The sequence below is a fragment of the Microplitis mediator genome, chromosome 1 (assembly GCF_029852145.1).
Source record: "Microplitis mediator isolate UGA2020A chromosome 1, iyMicMedi2.1, whole genome shotgun sequence".
NCBI lineage: Eukaryota > Metazoa > Arthropoda > Insecta > Hymenoptera > Braconidae > Microplitis > Microplitis mediator.
In genome coordinates this window covers 25,982,532-26,002,926 of record NC_079969.1, presented here as the reverse complement: position 1 = coordinate 26,002,926, position 20,395 = coordinate 25,982,532, and the positions used below count along the sequence as shown (strand labels likewise).

General features: G+C 31.2%; 5 protein-coding genes across 6 annotated transcripts; 2 read left to right on the top strand and 3 right to left on the bottom strand.

The window, feature by feature from the left end:
- Nucleotides 1-12: 12 nt before the first annotated feature.
- On the bottom strand, nt 13-1,796 carry LOC130665603 (soluble lamin-associated protein of 75 kDa-like). The gene is made up of 4 exons (XM_057466064.1): nt 1,657-1,796; nt 1,409-1,580; nt 1,146-1,326; nt 13-386 (listed from the first exon to the last, which is right to left on the bottom strand). Exons 1-4 carry the CDS (start codon nt 1,668-1,670, stop codon nt 85-87), a joined length of 669 nt encoding a protein of 222 aa, XP_057322047.1. The 5' UTR covers nt 1,671-1,796; the 3' UTR covers nt 13-84.
- Nucleotides 1,797-2,045: 249 nt separating this feature from the next.
- On the bottom strand, nt 2,046-4,777 carry LOC130665589 (E3 ubiquitin-protein ligase RNF14-like). Of its 2 annotated transcripts, none has more exons than XM_057466045.1 (5): nt 4,650-4,777; nt 4,500-4,547; nt 3,336-4,433; nt 2,791-2,963; nt 2,046-2,311 (listed from the first exon to the last, which is right to left on the bottom strand). In XM_057466045.1, the coding sequence occupies exons 3-5, from the start codon at nt 4,426-4,428 to the stop codon at nt 2,051-2,053; spliced, it is 1,527 nt and encodes a 508-aa protein (XP_057322028.1). In that variant the 5' UTR covers nt 4,429-4,433; nt 4,500-4,547; nt 4,650-4,777; the 3' UTR covers nt 2,046-2,050. The 2 variants fall into 2 exon arrangements, with proteins under 2 accessions (XP_057322028.1, XP_057322035.1); XM_057466052.1 differs by having other exon boundaries at nt 3,336-4,430.
- A 968-nt stretch (nt 4,778-5,745) lies between these two features.
- LOC130665571 (trafficking protein particle complex subunit 8) lies at nt 5,746-12,335 on the top strand. Its single transcript, XM_057466024.1, has 4 exons — nt 5,746-6,300; nt 6,369-6,810; nt 6,881-10,318; nt 10,384-12,335. Exons 1-4 carry the CDS (start codon nt 6,144-6,146, stop codon nt 10,646-10,648), a joined length of 4,302 nt encoding a protein of 1,433 aa, XP_057322007.1. The 5' UTR covers nt 5,746-6,143; the 3' UTR covers nt 10,649-12,335.
- Nucleotides 12,336-13,365: 1,030 nt separating this feature from the next.
- LOC130665542 (adenosine 3'-phospho 5'-phosphosulfate transporter 1) lies at nt 13,366-17,965 on the top strand. Its single transcript, XM_057465990.1, has 7 exons — nt 13,366-13,694; nt 13,784-13,992; nt 14,446-14,654; nt 14,725-15,100; nt 15,170-15,381; nt 16,632-16,757; nt 16,839-17,965. Exons 1-7 carry the CDS (start codon nt 13,663-13,665, stop codon nt 17,004-17,006), a joined length of 1,332 nt encoding a protein of 443 aa, XP_057321973.1. The 5' UTR covers nt 13,366-13,662; the 3' UTR covers nt 17,007-17,965.
- A 1,080-nt stretch (nt 17,966-19,045) lies between these two features.
- Nucleotides 19,046-20,177, bottom strand: LOC130665550 (transmembrane protein 216-like). Its single transcript, XM_057466001.1, has one exon. It carries the CDS (start codon nt 19,598-19,600, stop codon nt 19,172-19,174), a length of 429 nt encoding a protein of 142 aa, XP_057321984.1. The 5' UTR covers nt 19,601-20,177; the 3' UTR covers nt 19,046-19,171.
- Nucleotides 20,178-20,395: the final 218 nt, after the last annotated feature.

Genomic DNA, 20,395 nt, shown 5'->3' with positions numbered 1-20,395 from the left:
TTATAAAATATGTATATTTACAAAAAATTTATTAATCGATAATTTATTACAAAAGAAAATTTATTTTTCTCAAATAAATTATAACTATGATTTTTGCAGTTGGCTTCGTAAAATAAACCATATTAATTTAACAGACCCCTCGATACCTCCGTCTTGAATTTCCCAAAAACGTCGTCGGTATTCTTTGCGTTGGGTCAAAAATTTATTTAACACCCGTTGCATACCATGGGAAATTGGCTTTGAAAATCCAATATCTTCATTCGGATAACGTTCGATAATGTCGTTAATTATTTCTAAGCCCAATCCTTTGTTTCTGTACTGAGACCTGATGTAAGCGGTGTCCAAAGTCGTCATTGAATATCTATTTGTCCCATAAATCACAGTTCCTATTCAAATATTTAAATTACTCATCATTATAAGAATATTCTCCGGGTGCCCCCAATTTTTAAAAATATTCGATGACTTTAAACTGTCAGTATTAAAATTTTATTATGATACTGAAGTTAGTCGACGTCTAATAATTTTTTCCACACAAAAAATTATAAAAAAAAAATATGTTAAAAAATTCCACTTGTAGTTTTTTTAATTTCCTACATGTGCATATTTTTAGATTTTTTTTTTTTTTTCAATGATTTGATGAAAAAAATTCGAAATAAAAAATTAAAAAAAAAATACTTACAGTTATCAATTAGGAGTTGAAAAAAATTTGTCAAATAAATTTAAGCCTACGAAATTTGAAAATTCAAATTTAATTATAAATGACACGAAGATTTTTTTTTTAAATCTATGCCTCAGCGAAAGTACTTCTACGTTGCCCTTTTTTCAATTAAGCTTTTAATTTTTTTTAATCAATTGATAAAATCAGGATCCTGAAATTAGCAGATATTTCAAAATTTTGAATTTTTTTTCTAACAATTTAATTAGGAAAAAAAAAACTAAAAATATGCACATGTAGAAAATTTAAAAAACTACATGTGTAATATTTACAAATTTTTTTTTTTAAATTTACGGTCTAAAAGAAAATCCAAAAATTATTAGACGTCTGCTAACTTCAGTATCATATAAAATCTTAATACGCTTATGACATTTGAAAATTTTTAAAAAGTCGGGGGCACTGTCTGATATTTAATTATTTAAAACTTTACCTTTTGGTTTAATGGTATAAAATCCAACAGGTTTGTTATCTAACCACTTTAAATATATATCATCATCATCATCCGCGTGATCATAAACTGATTCAAATTTATCCTCACACGGAGTATCCATTTCCCGATAAATTATTTGACTTAGCACATAATAAATAACTTTATCTCGGTCACTAGTAACCTATTTTTTCATAAAAAATATATATATATTGATTATTCAAAGCTACATAATCCAAACAAATTTATTTAAATTATAAAAATACTTTTATCCAGGAATTGTCAACACAATCATCAAATTTATCATCAATATTAACAACTTTATTATTTTCTACAATAGTTATGAAATTTTTACACAGTTTACAATCAATTCGTTGAATATTTTTAATTAATTTAACATCAACATCTTGCGTACAAGTCGTTTGAAGTTTTCCGCACCTTGTTCACAAAAAAAAAAAAAAAAACGAAGAAAAATTTATGTTTAATTTCAAATTATACAAATAAATAAATATACCTTTTACAGAACATGAGGTTTTAATTTACGGTATTAATAATAATAAACAATATACGTAAAAAAAAAAAAATGCACATATACAAAGATTTAAATTGAGAGAACAGATAACCGATCGCTTCTTAAAATACCGAGCTGATAAAATAGATAATTTTATTGTATAAAGATTTATCTTAACAAAACTAGGCGTTATCACAATGGTGTGCAAAACGGATCGACCATAATGACAATCATGACGCATCAATAAAATTATATATCACATTTGCAATCGTAGCCTTGACTCCTCTATTTGCTATATGTACATTTTAATATAAACTCTCAGCAGCTTCAAATATTAATATCAAATAAATTCATTAAATATTTTAAAATAAATATGTATATTATTATAAAAAGTTAATTAAATATCGTAATCGATGACAAAATCTTCGTCAGAAAGATCGTCATCGTCTGAATCGTAGTCGAGATAAACTGCAGGAAAGTCTATTTCATCGTCATCTTCATCGTCTACGACCATTCCTTGGTAGAGTAATTTGTAACACTTTGACTGAGGATCCTGATAATGGAAGTAAGGCATACTTGGGTTTAATCGAGTACCACATACCCAGCAGAAATAAGTATTGCAACGACCGCATGTCATCTTATTACATCCGTCAGATTTCTATAAATAAATATTATTGTTATTATTATCTGTATTATTAAGAGAATAAGGAAAATTTTGTTCCCGCCATATCTATATGATAAAATAAGTAAATGTTAATAAATTTGGTATCATTGAAAAAGTCTTGAGTTGAATTTGTGCGTTTTCATAGTTTGAACTCTTTTTTATTGCCAAGTTTCGAGATAAATAAATTATTCGAATTACATTTAAATTACGCGGGAAAAAAAGACAATTTAAAAAATTTAATTTGGTGTCAGTGGATAAAAATATATTAGACGACTGATAAAAAAAAAATTTGACTGTGTTTAGATTTTTTTTAAAGAAATAAATAAAAGATTCTAGAGTTGACTTTACAGTATAGATTTTAATAAACAAATTCAAATATTTTATAAATTTGGCAGTAATACTTAGTCAGTCACATAGTGACTGCAGGTTGCTCGTAATTATAATTTTGATTGAGTATATGAATAAATAGTTACCTCAATAGCTGTATTACAATGAGGGCAATTACGGCTATTTGAATTAATCCAATTTTCTGACATTGTATTTTCAACAAGCATTTGTAATTGTTTTTTACCATAACGATTTTCTAATTGTTGCTTAGATAATTCTGTTGCATTTTGGTAATCAGAAACCAGTTTTTGCTTCTCCGCTGTAAATAATAGCCATATTAATTACGATATTAATTATATATAATTTTTATTAAGGGCACGAGATAGATTTTTTTAATTTTTAAACTCCAGTAAAATCTTCATGTCAATACTCTACATTATTTGAAATATCAAATTATGCAGGCCAAAATTTATTTACCAAATTTCGTTCAACTCAAAATTGACAAAAATTGTAAGTAATTTTTTTTTTATCTCTATCTGTCAAACTCCTTGTCATTTTGCCAATTAATGCTTTAATTGTTTTAATTAATTGATAGAATGATAATTCAGATATGACCGAGTCATTGAATATTTTTAAAAAGAGGGGGGACTGTCTGAGAATGCCCTTAATAATAAAAATAATAATTGCTTACCACAAGACACTTTGCAAGGTTCAATCCCATGGTAAACCATTTTGCAATAAATACAAAAAACGTAATTGCAAGCAGGGCAGCTCGCCATTTTTTCATTGGGCTCTTTACTGACAGGATACTGACAATGTCGACGAGGACAGTAAACAATGTCAAGCATGGTGTCCAAAGTAGCGCTCAGTAACGTCGAGTCATACTTCAAAAACAATTCCGGACTGACGAGTTCTTTGATCTGCGCTGGTGATGCCTCGGAAGTGCACTTTTCCTCAGGACAATTTATGTTTTGGACAGCACCCTCTTTGATCCTCACTTGCAAGTATCCAGTGATGCAATCCTTGCAAAATATATGAAGACAGGGTTTGAATTGTGTGCAAGACTCCCCAGATCTGTCCATAAAGCAAACTTTGCAGGTGTAAAAATTTTTTTTAAACTCGATGGAGGTCCGCTCTTCGTTGTAATTCACCAGCATCTCGATTACATTCTGCTCAGGACCGCGGTCGACGACTCCACGTCTGTCAAGTCTCAAATTATTTTTCCTATCCCGGCTGCGTTTGCTCACATTTGCTTTGGGAAAGTTTCTGTTGTCAAACCGATTTGTTTTTTTGACTCGTGTTTTTTTTTCCTGCACAAGATCGATTGTTTTCTTATAAAACGTGTACTGTTTAATTAAATTTAAGTTGTTTTTAATTTTTAAAAATTCAAGAGTTTCGTTCTGCAGAAATTCACCCCAGGTGAAAATAATTTCCTGCGGTTTGTTTTCAATCCAGAGCTTGTCGAGTTTCCTGCAGAGTTTTATAAGATTGTACGGAGTCATCCAGGAGCAGTACAAAGTGAATTCCGGTGGTGATTTTTCAGGGTAATCTTTGGGTAATGTCATGTACAATTTAAGTGGCGGTAAATGACTGATTGATACTTTTTCTTCGACTTCCTCTTTGTTACGCTCGTCTTTGTACAGCAAATAAAAACCTTCTGGTAAGCTGATGAAGATTTTCAATGAACACTGGTACTGATCATTGTTTAGATTGTAAGAAAATTCTTCGCTCGTGTAAATACTCTCCAGTGCTATAATTTCATCTTTCTGCTGTTCACTAGCCATTTCTACTATAAAAAGTATGTTTACATTACTTATAAAATATATGAAAAATATAAATATATAATTTTATTTACCGAAATAATTATTTGATGAACCAACAGCTACTTAAATAAATTGAGCTACTGAAAATAAATATAATATATATGTAATTGGTATTAACGAATGTTTGTTGCAAAATTTCACGTCATATTTATGAGAATATTTACAATTGCATGGATACTTACATATTTTTTTTGTAATTAAAAATTGAAGCGTAAAAAATTAGGCGTTATGTTGGTTACTTTATAAAACTAGTCTCTGTATCTATCGAAGAAATCGCGACTACGTCAACATGAATCTTATTGAGAACGAGAGGAACAAGCGAATATTAAGTATACATGTATATGTTATTTTTACTGCGCATGCGGCAAAAAATATTTTAAATAGTGTTGATGAACCCGAACCCGGGAAATTAGAGTTTCACAGAAAATCTAAATGAAATTTTTATGATACTGAAGTTAGCTGACAATTAGCAATTTTTGACTTTTTTTTCCCATAATTTGATTGAAAAAAAAAAAAAAAAAAAAAAAATTTAAAAGATGCACATGTAGAAAATTTGAAAAACTATAGGTGCAATTTTTTAAAGTTTTTTTTTTATAATCTGTCATTTTTTAAAAAATTCAGACGGCAGCGAACTTCAGTGTCATAAACTTTTGACATCTCGGTGACGTACAGTAGATTTAAAAAATTTTATATAAACGTTTTAGCTCTTATACGTTAAATGACATACAAATTTGACGTAAAATTGAAGCTGATATTTTTTTAAATGTGCAATATTTGAAAAAATTCCACTTATAATTTTTTAAATTTTCTACATGTGGATATTTATGATTCTGAAGTTAGCAGACATTTAAAAATTTTTGAATTTTTGTTTTTCAACAAATCAATTGCAAAAAAAAAAATATGCACATGTAGAAAATTTAAAAAACTACAGGTGCAATTTTTTCAAATATTTTTTTTTTATGGTTTATCGTCTAAAAAAAAATCAAAAAATTATTAGACGTCTGCTAACTTCAGTACCATGGATATTTTTGTTTTTTTTTTTTCTGTCAACAATTTATTGAAAAAAAATTTGAAAATTCAAATTATTTGCTAACTGTAATGGAATCATCGAAATTTGTTTTATCGATACATTTGTGTCAAAGTCACCGCCGCCCATTCAAAAACTCAAAAATTAGTACTCGCTGTTGTCACCAGGTGACAGTGTCAGTAATCTCTGAATCTCCAACATGCTGATTGTCATTGAAGAATGAAGTCTGTAACTTGCAACTGTCTGTAACAACAGATGGCCAGTGGTAATAAATTTATTATCAAGCGGATAAAAATATATGATAATAATAATAATAATAATAATAATAACATAAAATAGTTAATTTGCTGGATCCATTAACCTACGAGTCACAAGGGTAGGGTGTCTGTCAGTGATAAGTCATAATAAAATGTTTGGCCTTTAATTTAATTTAAAAATATCCAAGGGGATGATGGTGCTATCGCAATTCAAATAATTTTTATCGACTATCCAATTACAATTTAATTGATATAATTCTACATATATATATCTATACCTATATTAATAAATAAATATAACAATTAAATGTTATGTACATAATGTACTTGGTGATGAAAAAATAATTTAAGAATTAATAGCTGGTGAAAAATAATAAATTTTTTTATAAAAAATGGCTCAGTGTAAATTGACACCACGTGAATTTATAAGCAATGCATTTTCTCCTCAAATTGGTGCAGTTTGTTCGGCAGCTGCTGATGCAGTCTGTCAGAAAAATAATTTGTCGTTTATTGAACTGCTGCAGCCTTTTTGTAACCTCGCAACTGAAGGTAATTTAAATATTTACAATTATTTTATTTTATTTATTGTAATTCATTTCCTTTTATTTTTACTACAGGCCACATCAAAGATCCCCAGGGATCAACAATTCCCATTCGTAATTTACGTCTGTCTATTCTTGATATTTATGGACAGCCACCGGAGCCAAGTGTCGCCAGGAAAATGCTTAATGATTCCGTCAGCTCGGAACAGTGCGAGCGCACGACTTCTGTGAGAATAGGAACCACTGATTTGGATGTTCCATTATCAGTACCATGGTTCGAATCCTGGCGTGAAATGTTTCTCAATGTACAGTTTCCATCGGACCATGAGTTCACTAAACATTTTTTAGCCTGCATGATTGTCGTATCGACAGCAGATGATAATCCTTTGGATAAAATTCAACAAATGGCCGCTCAGTTACATCAGAGTACTCCTGGAAAATTGCCAAAGTGGTTTAACAACAATGCGCTGAGATATTATATATTAATTTATGACTCTACGCAAGATGAAAAGGCCAAGTAAGATTTTTAAATTTCATAATTTATTAGTAGTAATAAATAAATTTATTCGGTGGATTTGTTCTTTTAGAGCCGAGTCGGTGTTTACGGAGATGAAAAATCTGTATGATGTAAATAATTGCTTCCTGTTACAAATGAATTCAAGACCACCGGGTCAAATGGACGACAACATGTATTTACCTGATCCGTGGAGTCAATTTCTGGTAAAGTTCACTGATTTTACCAGCAGCGATCACAGCAGCAGCCCCAGGACACCTGCGGACACTGGGGGAGTCAGTGCGATGCCGAATCAAGTGACCAGTGGGACTGATAAACCAACAAGTCAAGCTGGTACGCCAGTGGCGCCGCAAAATCCAGTTCTTTTGTCACCTGACATCACTGACAAGATAAGTCTGTCCTCGGAAATATCTGAAGTGGTTGCAATACCCGTTGAAGTTGCTCAGGAAGTGGTCCCGGTGACGATCCACCCTTTGAGCCCGGACAGTGAGAAACGATTCAGCTCTTTTACAGACAATAGTTACACTAAGTCACAGCACCAGGCGGTGACTGGGTCGCCGATAAACGCAAACGTTTGGGCGGACTCCCCAAATCGTCCGGTTGCTCAACATGGAGCGAGACTGTCAACTCAGGATCTTGATAGGATAAGAACTTTGGTGACGGAGTTTTGTATAAAAAGTCTGCTGCCTTATGTTGAGAAGCAAATAGGCCTTTTGAATGATGTCATTTCTAATAAGAAGGGGGTAAGTCGGTCACTGTTCAGCGCGACGAAGCGTTGGTTCGGTACCAGCAAACCCGGAGCGCCTGGATCTGCGCCGACGAACGCGGTCATTTACTCCGCGGATTCTTCGGAGCTGCAGTTGCGTCGTCTAGGCGACCTCTGTTTCATGTTCGGTCACTATACCCTCGCGTATCAAGCGTATCACAGCGCGAAACGTGACTTTGCTGCGGACCAGGCCTGGCTCTACTACGCGGGAGCACTGGAAATGGCAGCACTGAGTGCGTTCATGCAGGGAGAGATGACCAGGAAGACTGTCGAGTACATGGACGACGCTATTCTCACCTACTCTAACAGCTGCAAGATGCCGCAGTTCGCCACACGCGCGACGATCCTCAGCGCGGAGTGTCTGAAGGGCAGAAACTTGTACGGTGATGCCGCCAAGCAGCTGATCCGCATGACCAGCGAAGACTCCGACCTAAGATCAGCTTTGCTGCTCGAGCAAGCGGCCTACTGCTTCGTCTCCTCTAAAATGATGCACAAGTACGCCTTCCACGCAGTGTTAGCTGGCCACAGATTCTCCAAAGCCGGACAGCGGAAACATTCGCTCCGATGTTACCAACAAGCCTACCAGGTTTACTGCAGCAAAGGCTGGTCTCTTGCTGAAGATCATATTCACTTTACAATAGGCCGACAAGCAGCCTCGCTCAAACAAGTCGAAGAAGCGGTCAAAGCTTTCGAAAAGCTGCTCAGCCCATCGAGCAAGCAGCCGGCGGTCCAACAAGCTGCTTTTCTACGGGAATTTTTACATATTAATAATTTACTTATGCAACAAGTACCGCCACATTTTAATGGACTTCCAATTCTACCTCTGCCTCTGATTGACGGCAACGAGATAAAAGTATTACTAGGACCACTGATTTCTTCAAGTGACGACGCAGATGCTCACGATTTGTTCGATCAGCAAGACGACAATGACACCAGATGGTCGAAGCTTGAAGAGACACTTGTTACTGAAGCTCAGGGTAGTGTGCCGATGATTTTTAAACCTTCAGTATCTCTATATTCTAACAAAACTAACAATACTGTAAAGCCAAATGCCGTAATTGATGAGCCTATTTATTTATCAGTTGAATTACACAATCCCCTGAGGATCTCCATTCCTCTGTACAAAATAAAACTAATTTGGTCCTTCACCAAAGACGGCCAGACTGCCAGCAACGAGACTCTGTCAGAAAACTCGTTGGCCGAGTCGAGTTCCGTTGAGACAGCGGTCGTCGACTCGGTCCTGCTGCAGCCGAGCTCCCGGCAACGGGTCGTGCTGTCTTGCACGCCGACGCAGATGGGCGAGCTAAAGATAATGGGCATCAGTTACAATTTGTCGAACCCCAGCAGTGCGAACAACGATCTCCCGATCGTGAATCCCTCGGTGATGATCCACGGGAAGCGATTGTTCGAAGTACGGGGTCCCAAGCTGAAGAACGTCAAAGAGAAGCCCGACGCGGTTCTCTACGGTGCTGATTACAGATTGGAGATGAATGTCGTCGACAAAGCGCCTTTTTTGCAAGTATCCTTCAGCAAAGTAGCAACAGAAATGCTCTGCGGGGAACTACAACGACTGGAAGTAGCTTTAAAAAACATTGGAACCGCTCCTCTGACAAATGTCTACGTCGGTTCCACTGACGCCCGTCTGTTTTGTTTAGAGCGACCGTCAGATAAATCCACTAGTAATAATTATAGTAACAGTAGTAAAGATAATAAAATAAATAGTGTAACTAAAATAGTTTTGCCGTCAATGCAACAGGTTTTAGACGTAGGAGAGACGTTTAAAATTCCCCTGTGGATAAGAGCGCCCCATGAAAAGGGCAACCATCGACTAGATTTATTGTTCTACTACGAAAATCCTCAGGCCAAGAGCACGCCGCGTTATCGCGTATCGAGACACACTTGGCAACTTCAAGTATCGAATTCTGTTGAAATAAAAACAATCGTACGGCCAAGTGCTGTTACGAAAAATAATTTACCGACGATGAATCTAGTGGTCCAGGTCAAGAACACCAACAACACCCACGAGCCCTTTGTCAACGAGATAACTCTCACGAAGATGTCGTTGAAGAGTGACAGCTGGAAGCTGGTGGATCCCATTGTCGAGTCTTTCAAGTACCGGGTGCAGCCGCAAGAGACTTGCCACCTGTTGCTGAAGTTATCAAGAAGACTCAACGACGACAATGTTTACTCCGATGTCTCACTGAACGACGACAAGGACCGGGAGTCGATAGCCAACACTCCGTACGCGGAGTTTGTTGAAAAAAGAAACATCAGTCCACAAGATCCAAGTCTAGAGACAAATCAGGGTGCAATTTTAGCAGACTCTCCGCTTGTTGATACCGTGAAATTGGGAGCGACGATGATTGTCAGGTGGCGCGCTAAAGTTATGGAAGCTGGGGCGGTGATTCGCGAGACAACTGGTCAGCATCACGTTGATCTTGAGCTTGTCAATAAATTGTACAAGCATCCAGAAGAAGCGCCAGCAGAACCCAGTGAATATTCGACGCGTTTGAAAATATTTGGACCCGATCGTAATATTCCTGACTCTACTAGCATAATTAAGAAGGACACTATTGATGAAAATGAATTACAAAAAAATGTCATCACATTCTCACTCAATCATTTACGAGAAATAGCTCATGAATTTAATAGGCAACAGATTTGTATTATTCCTGTAACGTTAAATTTGCAAAATAATTCACAGTCAAAAGTTTATGTCCAAATAAAGACAATTGGAACCAGTAGGTAAGTCCATTAAATATTTTATTATTTATGAAAAAATATTAATGAGTGATAAATTTTTTTTATAGTCAATTATACTTGCCAAGTGTTAAATCACAGCTCTATGTACCTCAAGCGTCAACGTACTTCCGTTACGCGTGTCATACGACAATTTGTTGTAAAATAGAGTCATACCAACGTCATACCGTTCAATTACAAGCTGTCATATCGTCACCAGGTACTTATGACTTAGCATCACGGCTAGATCTCTTAGCGAGACTTGAGCAGTTTGATAATTTTGTAACTCAGAAGTGGCGGCCGGAAAGCGTCTGCACTGTCAATGAAGCAAATTAATAAAATTCATTTTTCATGATACCTGCAGTAGAACTTCAAGTTTCAGTGTTCCTACAGCCAGTCGAAACAAACGCGTAAATTGTGAATGTCTTCAATCAGAGGGCAGTGACATTTACGTTTCGTCCCTTCGGAAGTTTCTGCTCGCTAGCTGAAGGCTTTCGAAAGTTAAACTCTGATACTTGTTATTTTTTCAACAGTAATTTCAGACCATTAACTTTACATTTTTTTTCAGAGTACTTTCTTTATTAAAATTCTTAAAATTTGTGACATCATTGAGCATCATTCCAAGAATATTCTGCAGAATTTTCGGAAAAAAATATTTTAAAATAAGCCAGTGGTAGTGGGGAGAGACGAGTCACCTAAAAAAAGAATTCATGCCGCAAACAGGATAACTCATGCCTCATCTGAAATCAAAAAACCAAAAAGATTTCTTTAGTACATAAGTTTACCTCAGATTTGAACGAAGGATTTTTTTTTAATAACTACTTATTTTTTAATTAAACAAAAGGAAGAATTTTCGGCAAAAGTCAGAGTTTTTTATTCCGTCTTTACCAAAAATTCAAAAATGAATATTTTGTTTATTCCTTCGTTCAAATCCTGTCTGCGGCATAGAGACTTTTTTTAAGGTGACTCGTCTCTCCCCACTACCACTGGCTTATTTTTCAATATTTTTTTATGAAAATTTAGCAGAACATTCTTGGAATGCTGCTTAATAGTGTCACAAATTTTGAGAATTTTAATAACGAACGTACTCTGAAAAAAAAATCACAAAAATATCCTCTTTTTTTTGTATCTCAGCCCAGCTTCCCCCTTAACTTGTTTCTGACTGGCTGCTGATACTGGAACGTTAAGTTCCAATGCAGGTAATCATGAAAAATATTGTGTGTAACTCAGGATGAAACACGATTTCATACTGAGGGTGATGTCAGCCAGTTTCGTCCCTTGTCACACAATCTACTATTAAATAGACGAATAACATAAAAAAATAAAGCAAATTAAAATCATTCCTCAATAATATTTAAAGTGTAAATAGTCATGAGACATGGAATCACTCAGTTATATTTTTAAAACCAATACTCGCACATGGATTTTCATATTTTTTACCACTTGTTATTTCTGTTATCATTTAACGCCTTTTTTTAAATGTCATCTTTAATTAATTACGCTAATCAACAAGTGATGTTGTTCGCTGTTTTGTTTAATTAACTTGATAAGTAATTAAGTAATTTAAATAAAAGCGAGATGAGATCAACTCCATCCATTCTTTTAGTCACTGATAATAATAATTATTAATGAAGAAAAAAATCCTAACATATCTTTTGAATTTTAATTGCATACAACAAATTATCCTGGGAAAAAATACTAGGGTATGAAAAATCGCCCAATTTATGCTCATGTTCGATGAGTAAAAATTTATACGTGATCATATAGTTGATATTTTAAAATATATGATCATATCTAAGTATTTTTTTTAAATTTCCCGGGAAATTGATTTATACTTAAAAATATTTGTATAAAATATTAAAATAATAAATTTATTGATTATAAATGTTACATTATTATTGAACAATTTTATTTATCTAATTATAAATTTAAATTATACAAAAGTTTATAAATAATATATATATATTTAAGTAGTATTATGAATTGAGTTTGAGTATGTGTAAATTTTTTTTAACATACTTCCATTGTAAATAACAAACTAAAAAAAATAAATAGTTTAATGTAAACATTCATTACTTAATTGTTATTTTAATTAATTAACAAAAACCATTTAATAAAATCCCAATTATTTACTTTATACAGAGTAATTATTATTATTATATTTAATGTTGATAGTAAATGCATTTTTTTAATTTCCTTGTATGAATAATTAATTACTTTTATTTTTAATAAATATTAAGATTTTATGTGACAGCTAAAATTTAATTATTTTTAATATTTTATTTTATAAAAAAATTATAAACAAAAATAAATTTGATTGTAATATTTATAAAAATTCATTTTTTAAATAACTGGAGACTAGATTTTTTTTTAATTTTAAAAATAATGAGACCACAATTAAGTTGGCGCGGAGTTTTAAAATTTTGAATAATTGAAAATTAGAAAATAAATAATCAATTAATTATCACTAATTAAAAATACAAAATTAATTCTTTTTAATTAACTAGAGGCTGGGCAATTTTTAAAAAATATTTAAAATTCAAAAAATGAGACCTCAATTAAGTTGGCGCAGAATTTTCAAATAATTGAAATCATAAAATAAATAATCAATTAATTATCGCTAATTAAAAATACAAAATTAATTTTTTTTAATTAACTAGAGACTGGGTAATTTTTTTAAAATATTTAAAATTCAAAAAATGAGACCACAATTAAGTTGGCGCTGAATTTAAAAATTTTTAAATAATTGATGTATAAAAAAATTTCTCTAAATTTTTTCCCGAACCCGCAATTACTCATATCATAAAATAATTAATCAATTAATTAATTACCACCAATTAAAAATACAAAATTAATTTTTTGAATAACCCTGTAAATAAATTTTATTCTAAATAGTTATCGCTGTCATTACATCGCTCCCATTTTTCCGCCAGCCTTGAGACAAATAAAATAAAATATTAAATAATTACTCAATAATTATTTATTTTTTAAAATGATTAATGAAACATTTCATTAAAACTGACGTTTATGTTTGTACCGACAGCGACAATGCAGTTTTCTTATAATAACAAGTGTCTAAATCTAAACAGACAAATCATACACCAAAATTCAATAAATACATAAAATTTTAAACCTGCCCATGGCATATTTTGTCAATAATTCTATTCATACAAACCGGCAGCACAACTTTTTCACTCTAATTACTTAGATAAGTAATTTAACGATGTTCGAACACAAAAGAAGACCTTCAAGTTATTGAAAAGTTTCTATTTACTCATGATCGCAATAACCTCCATAAATTCCATCAATTTTTTGTTAAAAATATTTCAAATATTATCAGAGTTTCAATTATGGGAAATTATGTAGGAAATTTAATAATATGGTAAGTAGATATTTGGATGTTTTTTATAAATAATTGATTATTTTATTTAATTTTTAACCAATAAAATGTTTTATTTTTTTTCTCTGCAGTGCCCTTGTGTTTTTATCAATTGGAGTAATTTATGGTACGACACAAATAGTCAAATCATTAACTGAAAATCAAAGTGAACTATTTAATGCTGGTTCGTATAACTGGATCATAAGATTGAGTCTTAATTTACTAGGATATGCAACTATTTTATTACCTGGATATTTAATTTATAAGTATGTTAGACACAGCAAGTACCTGCAGCGAACTGGTAAATTTTATTTATTTTTCCTCTCAGTTCTCAGCTGACGTCTGATAACTTTTGGATTTTTTTCTAAACGATAGATCGAAAAAAAAAATTATTTAAAAAAATGCACTTCTAGTTTTTTTAATTTTCTACATGTGCATAATTTTAATTTTTTTTTTTATGATTTACTTGAAAAAAAATCCGAAAATTGACAATTGTCTTCTAACTTCAGGATCATTAATTTATTCATCTAAAGTTAGCCGACGTCTAATAACTTTTGGATTTTTTTCAAAACGATAAATGGAAAAAAAAATTATTTTTAAAAAATGCACCTCTAGTTTTTCTAATTTTCTACATGTGCATAATTTTAATTTTTTGTAATTTACTTGAAGAAAAATCCGAAAATTGTTAATTGTCAACTAATTTCCAGATCATGAAGAATTTATAGAATATATAAATAAATTAATTTTTTTCCAGGAACTGGGATTATATCAAAATTAATTCATAAATGTATATCAGGAGGTGGGGAATCTGGTCTTCTTGATACATCTGATTACATTCCGGCAGCTAAACCTCAACAAGATAATTTTATTAAAAATGATACATTTTTACTAGCGTACTGTTTTTTCGGCCTGCAAATAAGTTATTTAACATGGGGATATTTTCAAGAAAAAATAATGACTCAAGTACTAAATTTTTTTTTCTAATGCAAAGAAAAAAATTTAATTTTTCAAATGAATTTTTTTTGTTTTACAGGAGTATGTAAGCAGTAATGGGGAGAAGGGACATTTCAAAGATTCACAGTTTCTAGTGTTTGTAAATAGAATCCTCGCATTTACAGTATCAGGCCTATATTTATTTATAATAAAACAGCCGCGTCATATAACGCCACTGTACAAATATTCATATTGTTCTTTATCCAACATACTGAGTAGTTGGTGCCAATATGAAGCACTAAAATTTGTTAGTTTTCCAACTCAGGTATTAGCCAAAGCATCAAAAATAATTCCTGTAATGATAATGGGTAAATTAGTATCGCGCAAAACCTACGAGTATTATGAATACGTAACCGCTGCTCTGATATCTGTCGGTATGACATTATTTATGTTAGGAAGTGCTGATGATGTCAATGGTAAAATACTTTTGGTAATTAATTTTATTTGTCTAGTAGTAAATAATAAATGAGTTTACTGAATTACAGATAAAGTAACAACAATATCAGGTGTTATTTTACTTGCCGGTTACATGGCGCTCGATAGTTTCACAAGTAATTGGCAAGAAGCTTTGTCTAAAGAATACGGACCAACGAGTATCCAGATGATGTGTGGGGTCAATTTATTTTCTTGCTTACTAACAGCGACTTCATTGTTACAGCAATCGGGATTTACTAATTCTGTTTGTTTTCTTATCAAGGTAATTTTTTTATTACTAAGTAATCATGAGTGTAAATGTAGCAGATGTGTGACAATTTATAATTTTGAATAATGAAATTTAAAAAAATGCGCGAACTGATTTTTCAGTGATCAAAGTACGCATTTTTTAATTTTTATTTTACTTACATTTTATTTATTTATTAAAAAATTTAAAAATTTACAATTGTCAGCTACATTCCACTCATAAAGTAATCATATATTTACCCGAGTAGCACAGAGACAAATTTCAGATGTCATTTAAAAAGACAAGACTCATTTTTTTGTGTCAAAGCCAAGTTTTTTTACATAAATAAGACGTACAGATGTTGGTCCTAGAAGTCGGGGAAATTTGTCTTTTTCTCCGTTTTAAAAAATTTATAATTAAAAAACTGATTAGATGATTTATTTGACCATTATTTGTAATTTACTTTTTGTCATCACTTGTGTCAAGTCTTTTAAGCAGATTTTTTTTCGGTGACATTAATTTCTGATCGCTTTGTCAACATTTCGGTGGCTTATCGATAGGCCGAAAAACTGATATCTTATAGATGACAAAATCAAGTGTGCTACTTGGGATCATATATTTATTTTAAATTATTAAGGACATTCTCAGTCAGTCACCCCCCTCTCCAATTTAAAAATATTCAACTGCCATATCCGTATTTAAATTTTATTAATTAAGAGAGGTTTGAACTTTTTTCTCTATCACACTCAAGTCAACAAACGGAACTATCCTTGTTGCACTTGTGCAGTAAATTGAAACTTTGTCCACGTTTTTCTCTTAAACAAATTATTATTTTTGAAAAATCAAAACGTAGACTGCTAGTTTATGGAGTAATGCATCGAGCCTTGTTCTTAGTTTTGCGTTTAGAGGTTTAGTTTCAGAGAAAAGTTTCGACAAAAATTATTATAGACCCTCCTTAAACAAAATTAGAGCATTAATTTAAAAAAGGACAAGTTACAATAGATAGATTTTAAAAAAATACTTACAGTTGTCATCAATTAAGAGTTTAACGAAATTTGCTAAATAAATTTTACCATGACATGAAGATTTTACTGGAATTTATTTAACAAATTTCATTTAGCTCCTACTTGATAACTCGTAACTTGTCCTTTTTTAAATTAGGGCTTTTTTTTCCCCGAATTAATAAAATTTGAATACAAGTACAAGGTCATTGAATATTTAAAAAAAAATGGACGGGACTAATAATCCCTAATTAAATTATTAATTACAATAATATTTTTTCTTAGTTCCCTACTTTTGTAATTGATTGTTTACTCATATCAATATGCTCCGCAACTGGCCAGTTATTTATATTCTACACAATAAAAAAATTCGGAGCTGTTACATTTTCAATAATTATGACAATACGTCAGGTAATTACTAGTTACTAAATTTTCTAATAATAATAACAATTAAACAATAAATTAATGATTTATTTATTTATTTAAATACAGGGATTAGCAATACTGCTGTCATGTTTCATATACGACCACCAAATAACAATATACGGAGTGATTGGAATACTTATTGTATTCGGTTCAATATTTTTACGTAATTACTGTCGCAACAGAGTGCGCGCGTTAAAGAAACACCGAACTGAAAATATAAATATAAAAGATTAATTATTAATTATTAATATTTTTTATCATCGGTATAGTAAATTATTTTAAATCGACTAACACTTCGAAACAGATTTATATATATATATACATATATTTACATATATATTTTTATAATTTTATCAAGCATGTGCTTTATACAGCAACTGTAATAATTAATCATAATTCAGGCGGTAATTTAAATTAATCAGACAATAATAGAATTTAAATTTTAATTATTTTATAAATTCAGTACTTATTCAGTTTTTTAAAAATTATTTCTACACTTTGCTTACCTGTTTATTTATTTATTTTTAAAATAGGTTTTTTTATTTATATTTTTTTTAGCTGAAAAAAATGTACAAATTTTTAAATAATTAATATTTAATAATTACTCTAAAAAAAAAAGGTACCTACGGAAAATAAAGCAAAACAATCGTGCAAAATAAATAAGGAAAGGGAATTACAAGCTTGTGTTCATTTGCAATATAACGTAATTAAATATAATTTAAAATACCAATTAATTTTTATTAGCCAATTGATAATCAATTAAAAAGTAACATGCACGTGACATGTTTGTACAGTAGATACAACAATACGATAATTGATAATTGATACTTTATCATTAATCATAATCATTAATCATCGGCGATAAATAATTGATCATCGATGTGAAAATAATATTTGTCTAAAATATATTTAAATTAAAACCAGATATAGTTAAGTTTTAATGTCAAGTTAATAAAATAAAATGGAATATTAATGTTATAAATAAATATTTTCGTTTATTGACTATTAGATTTATATGTAAATATATATAGTACTCAAAAATACACATGATTAATAAATTAATAAAATAAAGGATTTAAATTAAATTTCTACTCTAGATCTCATAAATAAACCAAAGGTCGTAGTTTCAAATTAACATCCGATGATGCTTGGAATGATTTGTAATGAAATAAATGAGTGAAATTTATTAAGGATGAGCTGTACTAATTTAATTTTCTTAGTTTTACTTTACTAATTTTTAATTACTGAAATTTTCTGTAATTTCCAAAAAATCTGGCGTCAAAATTTTTTTGAAGATTTTCATCATTCGGATGACAAAATTATTCAAGTCGTTATTGGAAATGTAAAATTCAAAAATTTGGTTTGCGCGCCAAATTTCAAATTTTACTTTTCTTTCAATTTATTAGTCAATTTTTATTACAGAAATTTTCCACAGCTTCCGGAAAAATGTTTAAGACGTCAAAAATTTTCAGAACATTTTCATCATTCGTGTGACAAAATTATTAAAGTCGTAATTGGAAATGTAAAATTCAAAAATTTGGCGCGCTAATCAAATTTTTGAATTTTTCTTCAATTTTAATTACAAAAATTTTCTATAGCTTCCGAAAAAATTTTTAAGATATCAAAAATTTTCGGAAAATTTTCATTATTCGTATGATAAAATTATTCAAAACGTAATTGGAAAAGTAAAATTCAAAAGTTTGGCGCGCTAACCAAATTTTTGAATTTTACTTCAATTTTAATTACAAAAATTTTCTTTAGCTTCCGGAAAAATTTTTAAGATGTCAAAAATTTTCGGAAAATTTTCATTATCCGTGTGGCAAAATTATTCAAATCGTAATCGGAAAAGTAAAATTCAAAAATTTGGCGCGCTAACCAAATTTTTGAATTTTACATCAACTTTTATTACAGAAATTTTCTTTAGCTTCCGGAGAAATTTTTAAGATGTCAAAAATTTTCATCATTCGTGTGACAAAATTATTCAAGACGTAATCGGAAAACTAAAATTTTCTTAAGCTTCCGGGAAAATTTTCAAGACGTAAAAAATTTTCGAAAGATTTTCAACATTCGAGTATTGAATTTATTCAAGACAAAAAAATCAAAAATTGGTACTGCCCACCCTCAAGTAAAAGCTTTAGATGTATGTAGGCGATGAATCATATATATATATATATATATATACATACATATATATGATGCATTATTGATCAGACCACATGCTGGGGTTTACAAACGTATATTATTACAATGATAATAAATAATCATATCTAATATATGGTAATATACATATCTATATTAATAATAATAATAATAATATAAATAATAGTGATAATAATAATAATAATAAGTATGATGATTATAGAGTGATATGAATATATTAAATAAATGACAATAGTAATCTATTCTTCAAAGAGCGGAGGACGAAAAATGGCAATAAGGCACAGGACAGAGATGACAAGTTCAGACGTAAGCAGGACCAACTGTATGCTACAGAGGATCATCTCTAGTCTAAGGACATAGCTCTGCCACACGAGAAAATACAGTGTCGTAAGTGCACTGGGTATTGTTAGAATAATTCCACATAGAATGGGAACTCCTCGTTCTGTTAAATTTCCCTTACGGCCCAGATAGACACGTCCGCCCTCGGTGGCTATTAGGAACAGAAGAAGTGAAAATTCAGTTATCGTTGTCGTGGAATTTGATGCTGGAAGACTCGTTGCTTTGTAGAGTCCCATTCCCAGTTCGCATACCGCGAACATTCCGAAGTAAAATGAATTTAAGTACATGAGGATTTCGTAAGTCAATGACGAGTTTGCGACTGCCGGCATTGTTTTATTTTTTTTTAAACTTCCCCTTGTGGTTTTTAATCTTCACGGGCAGTAAATAATTGTACTCATGGTCAAGTGAAATGTTTTATTTATTAATAGGCACTAGTGGTTTTAAAAACTCGGGGACTGTTTGTTTTTATATATTTTTGCTGAAGGTGAAGCTGACTGATAACTCGACTGTCTGTAATAGATCACTGCACTCATTATTGGTAATTTTATCGCACTGTTTGTTTGTTTAAATTTAAATAAACTTTGTGATTAATTTTTATAAATAGTATGATTATTATATATTTACGTATTGACTGTCGCTACTCCACGCAGATTATTGTTATATATTTTAAGTATTCTATGTAAATATGTATTACTAAAAACAACTTTTCCCTTTTTGTTGTTTATTTTTAACCTCCTCCCCGACGCTAGTAACCGCCACCACTTTCCCTCTTTCTCTGGCGCCCACCTCTTTGATGTCCGATGGAGGAGAGACAGAGAGGAAATAACTTTAGTTAGACGTGTCTCGGTCCGTGAATGCATAAACGTAAATAGATATACTGACCGCCCTCCAATTTGTCAACACATAAAAATGCAGAGGGTAAGTGTGGGGATATATCATATGTGAATATATGTATTTATATATGTGGTTTTGTTCTCGGGGAATATGCGCACTACGCGTTTTAGTGGCGGGAAATATTTGAGTAGAGTTTTTGAATTATTATTTGAGCGCCGGGTCAAATTTAAAAAAAAAAAAATATTTATTTTGGTGATTTTTTAGGAGACTTATTTTACCCAGATGGTAAA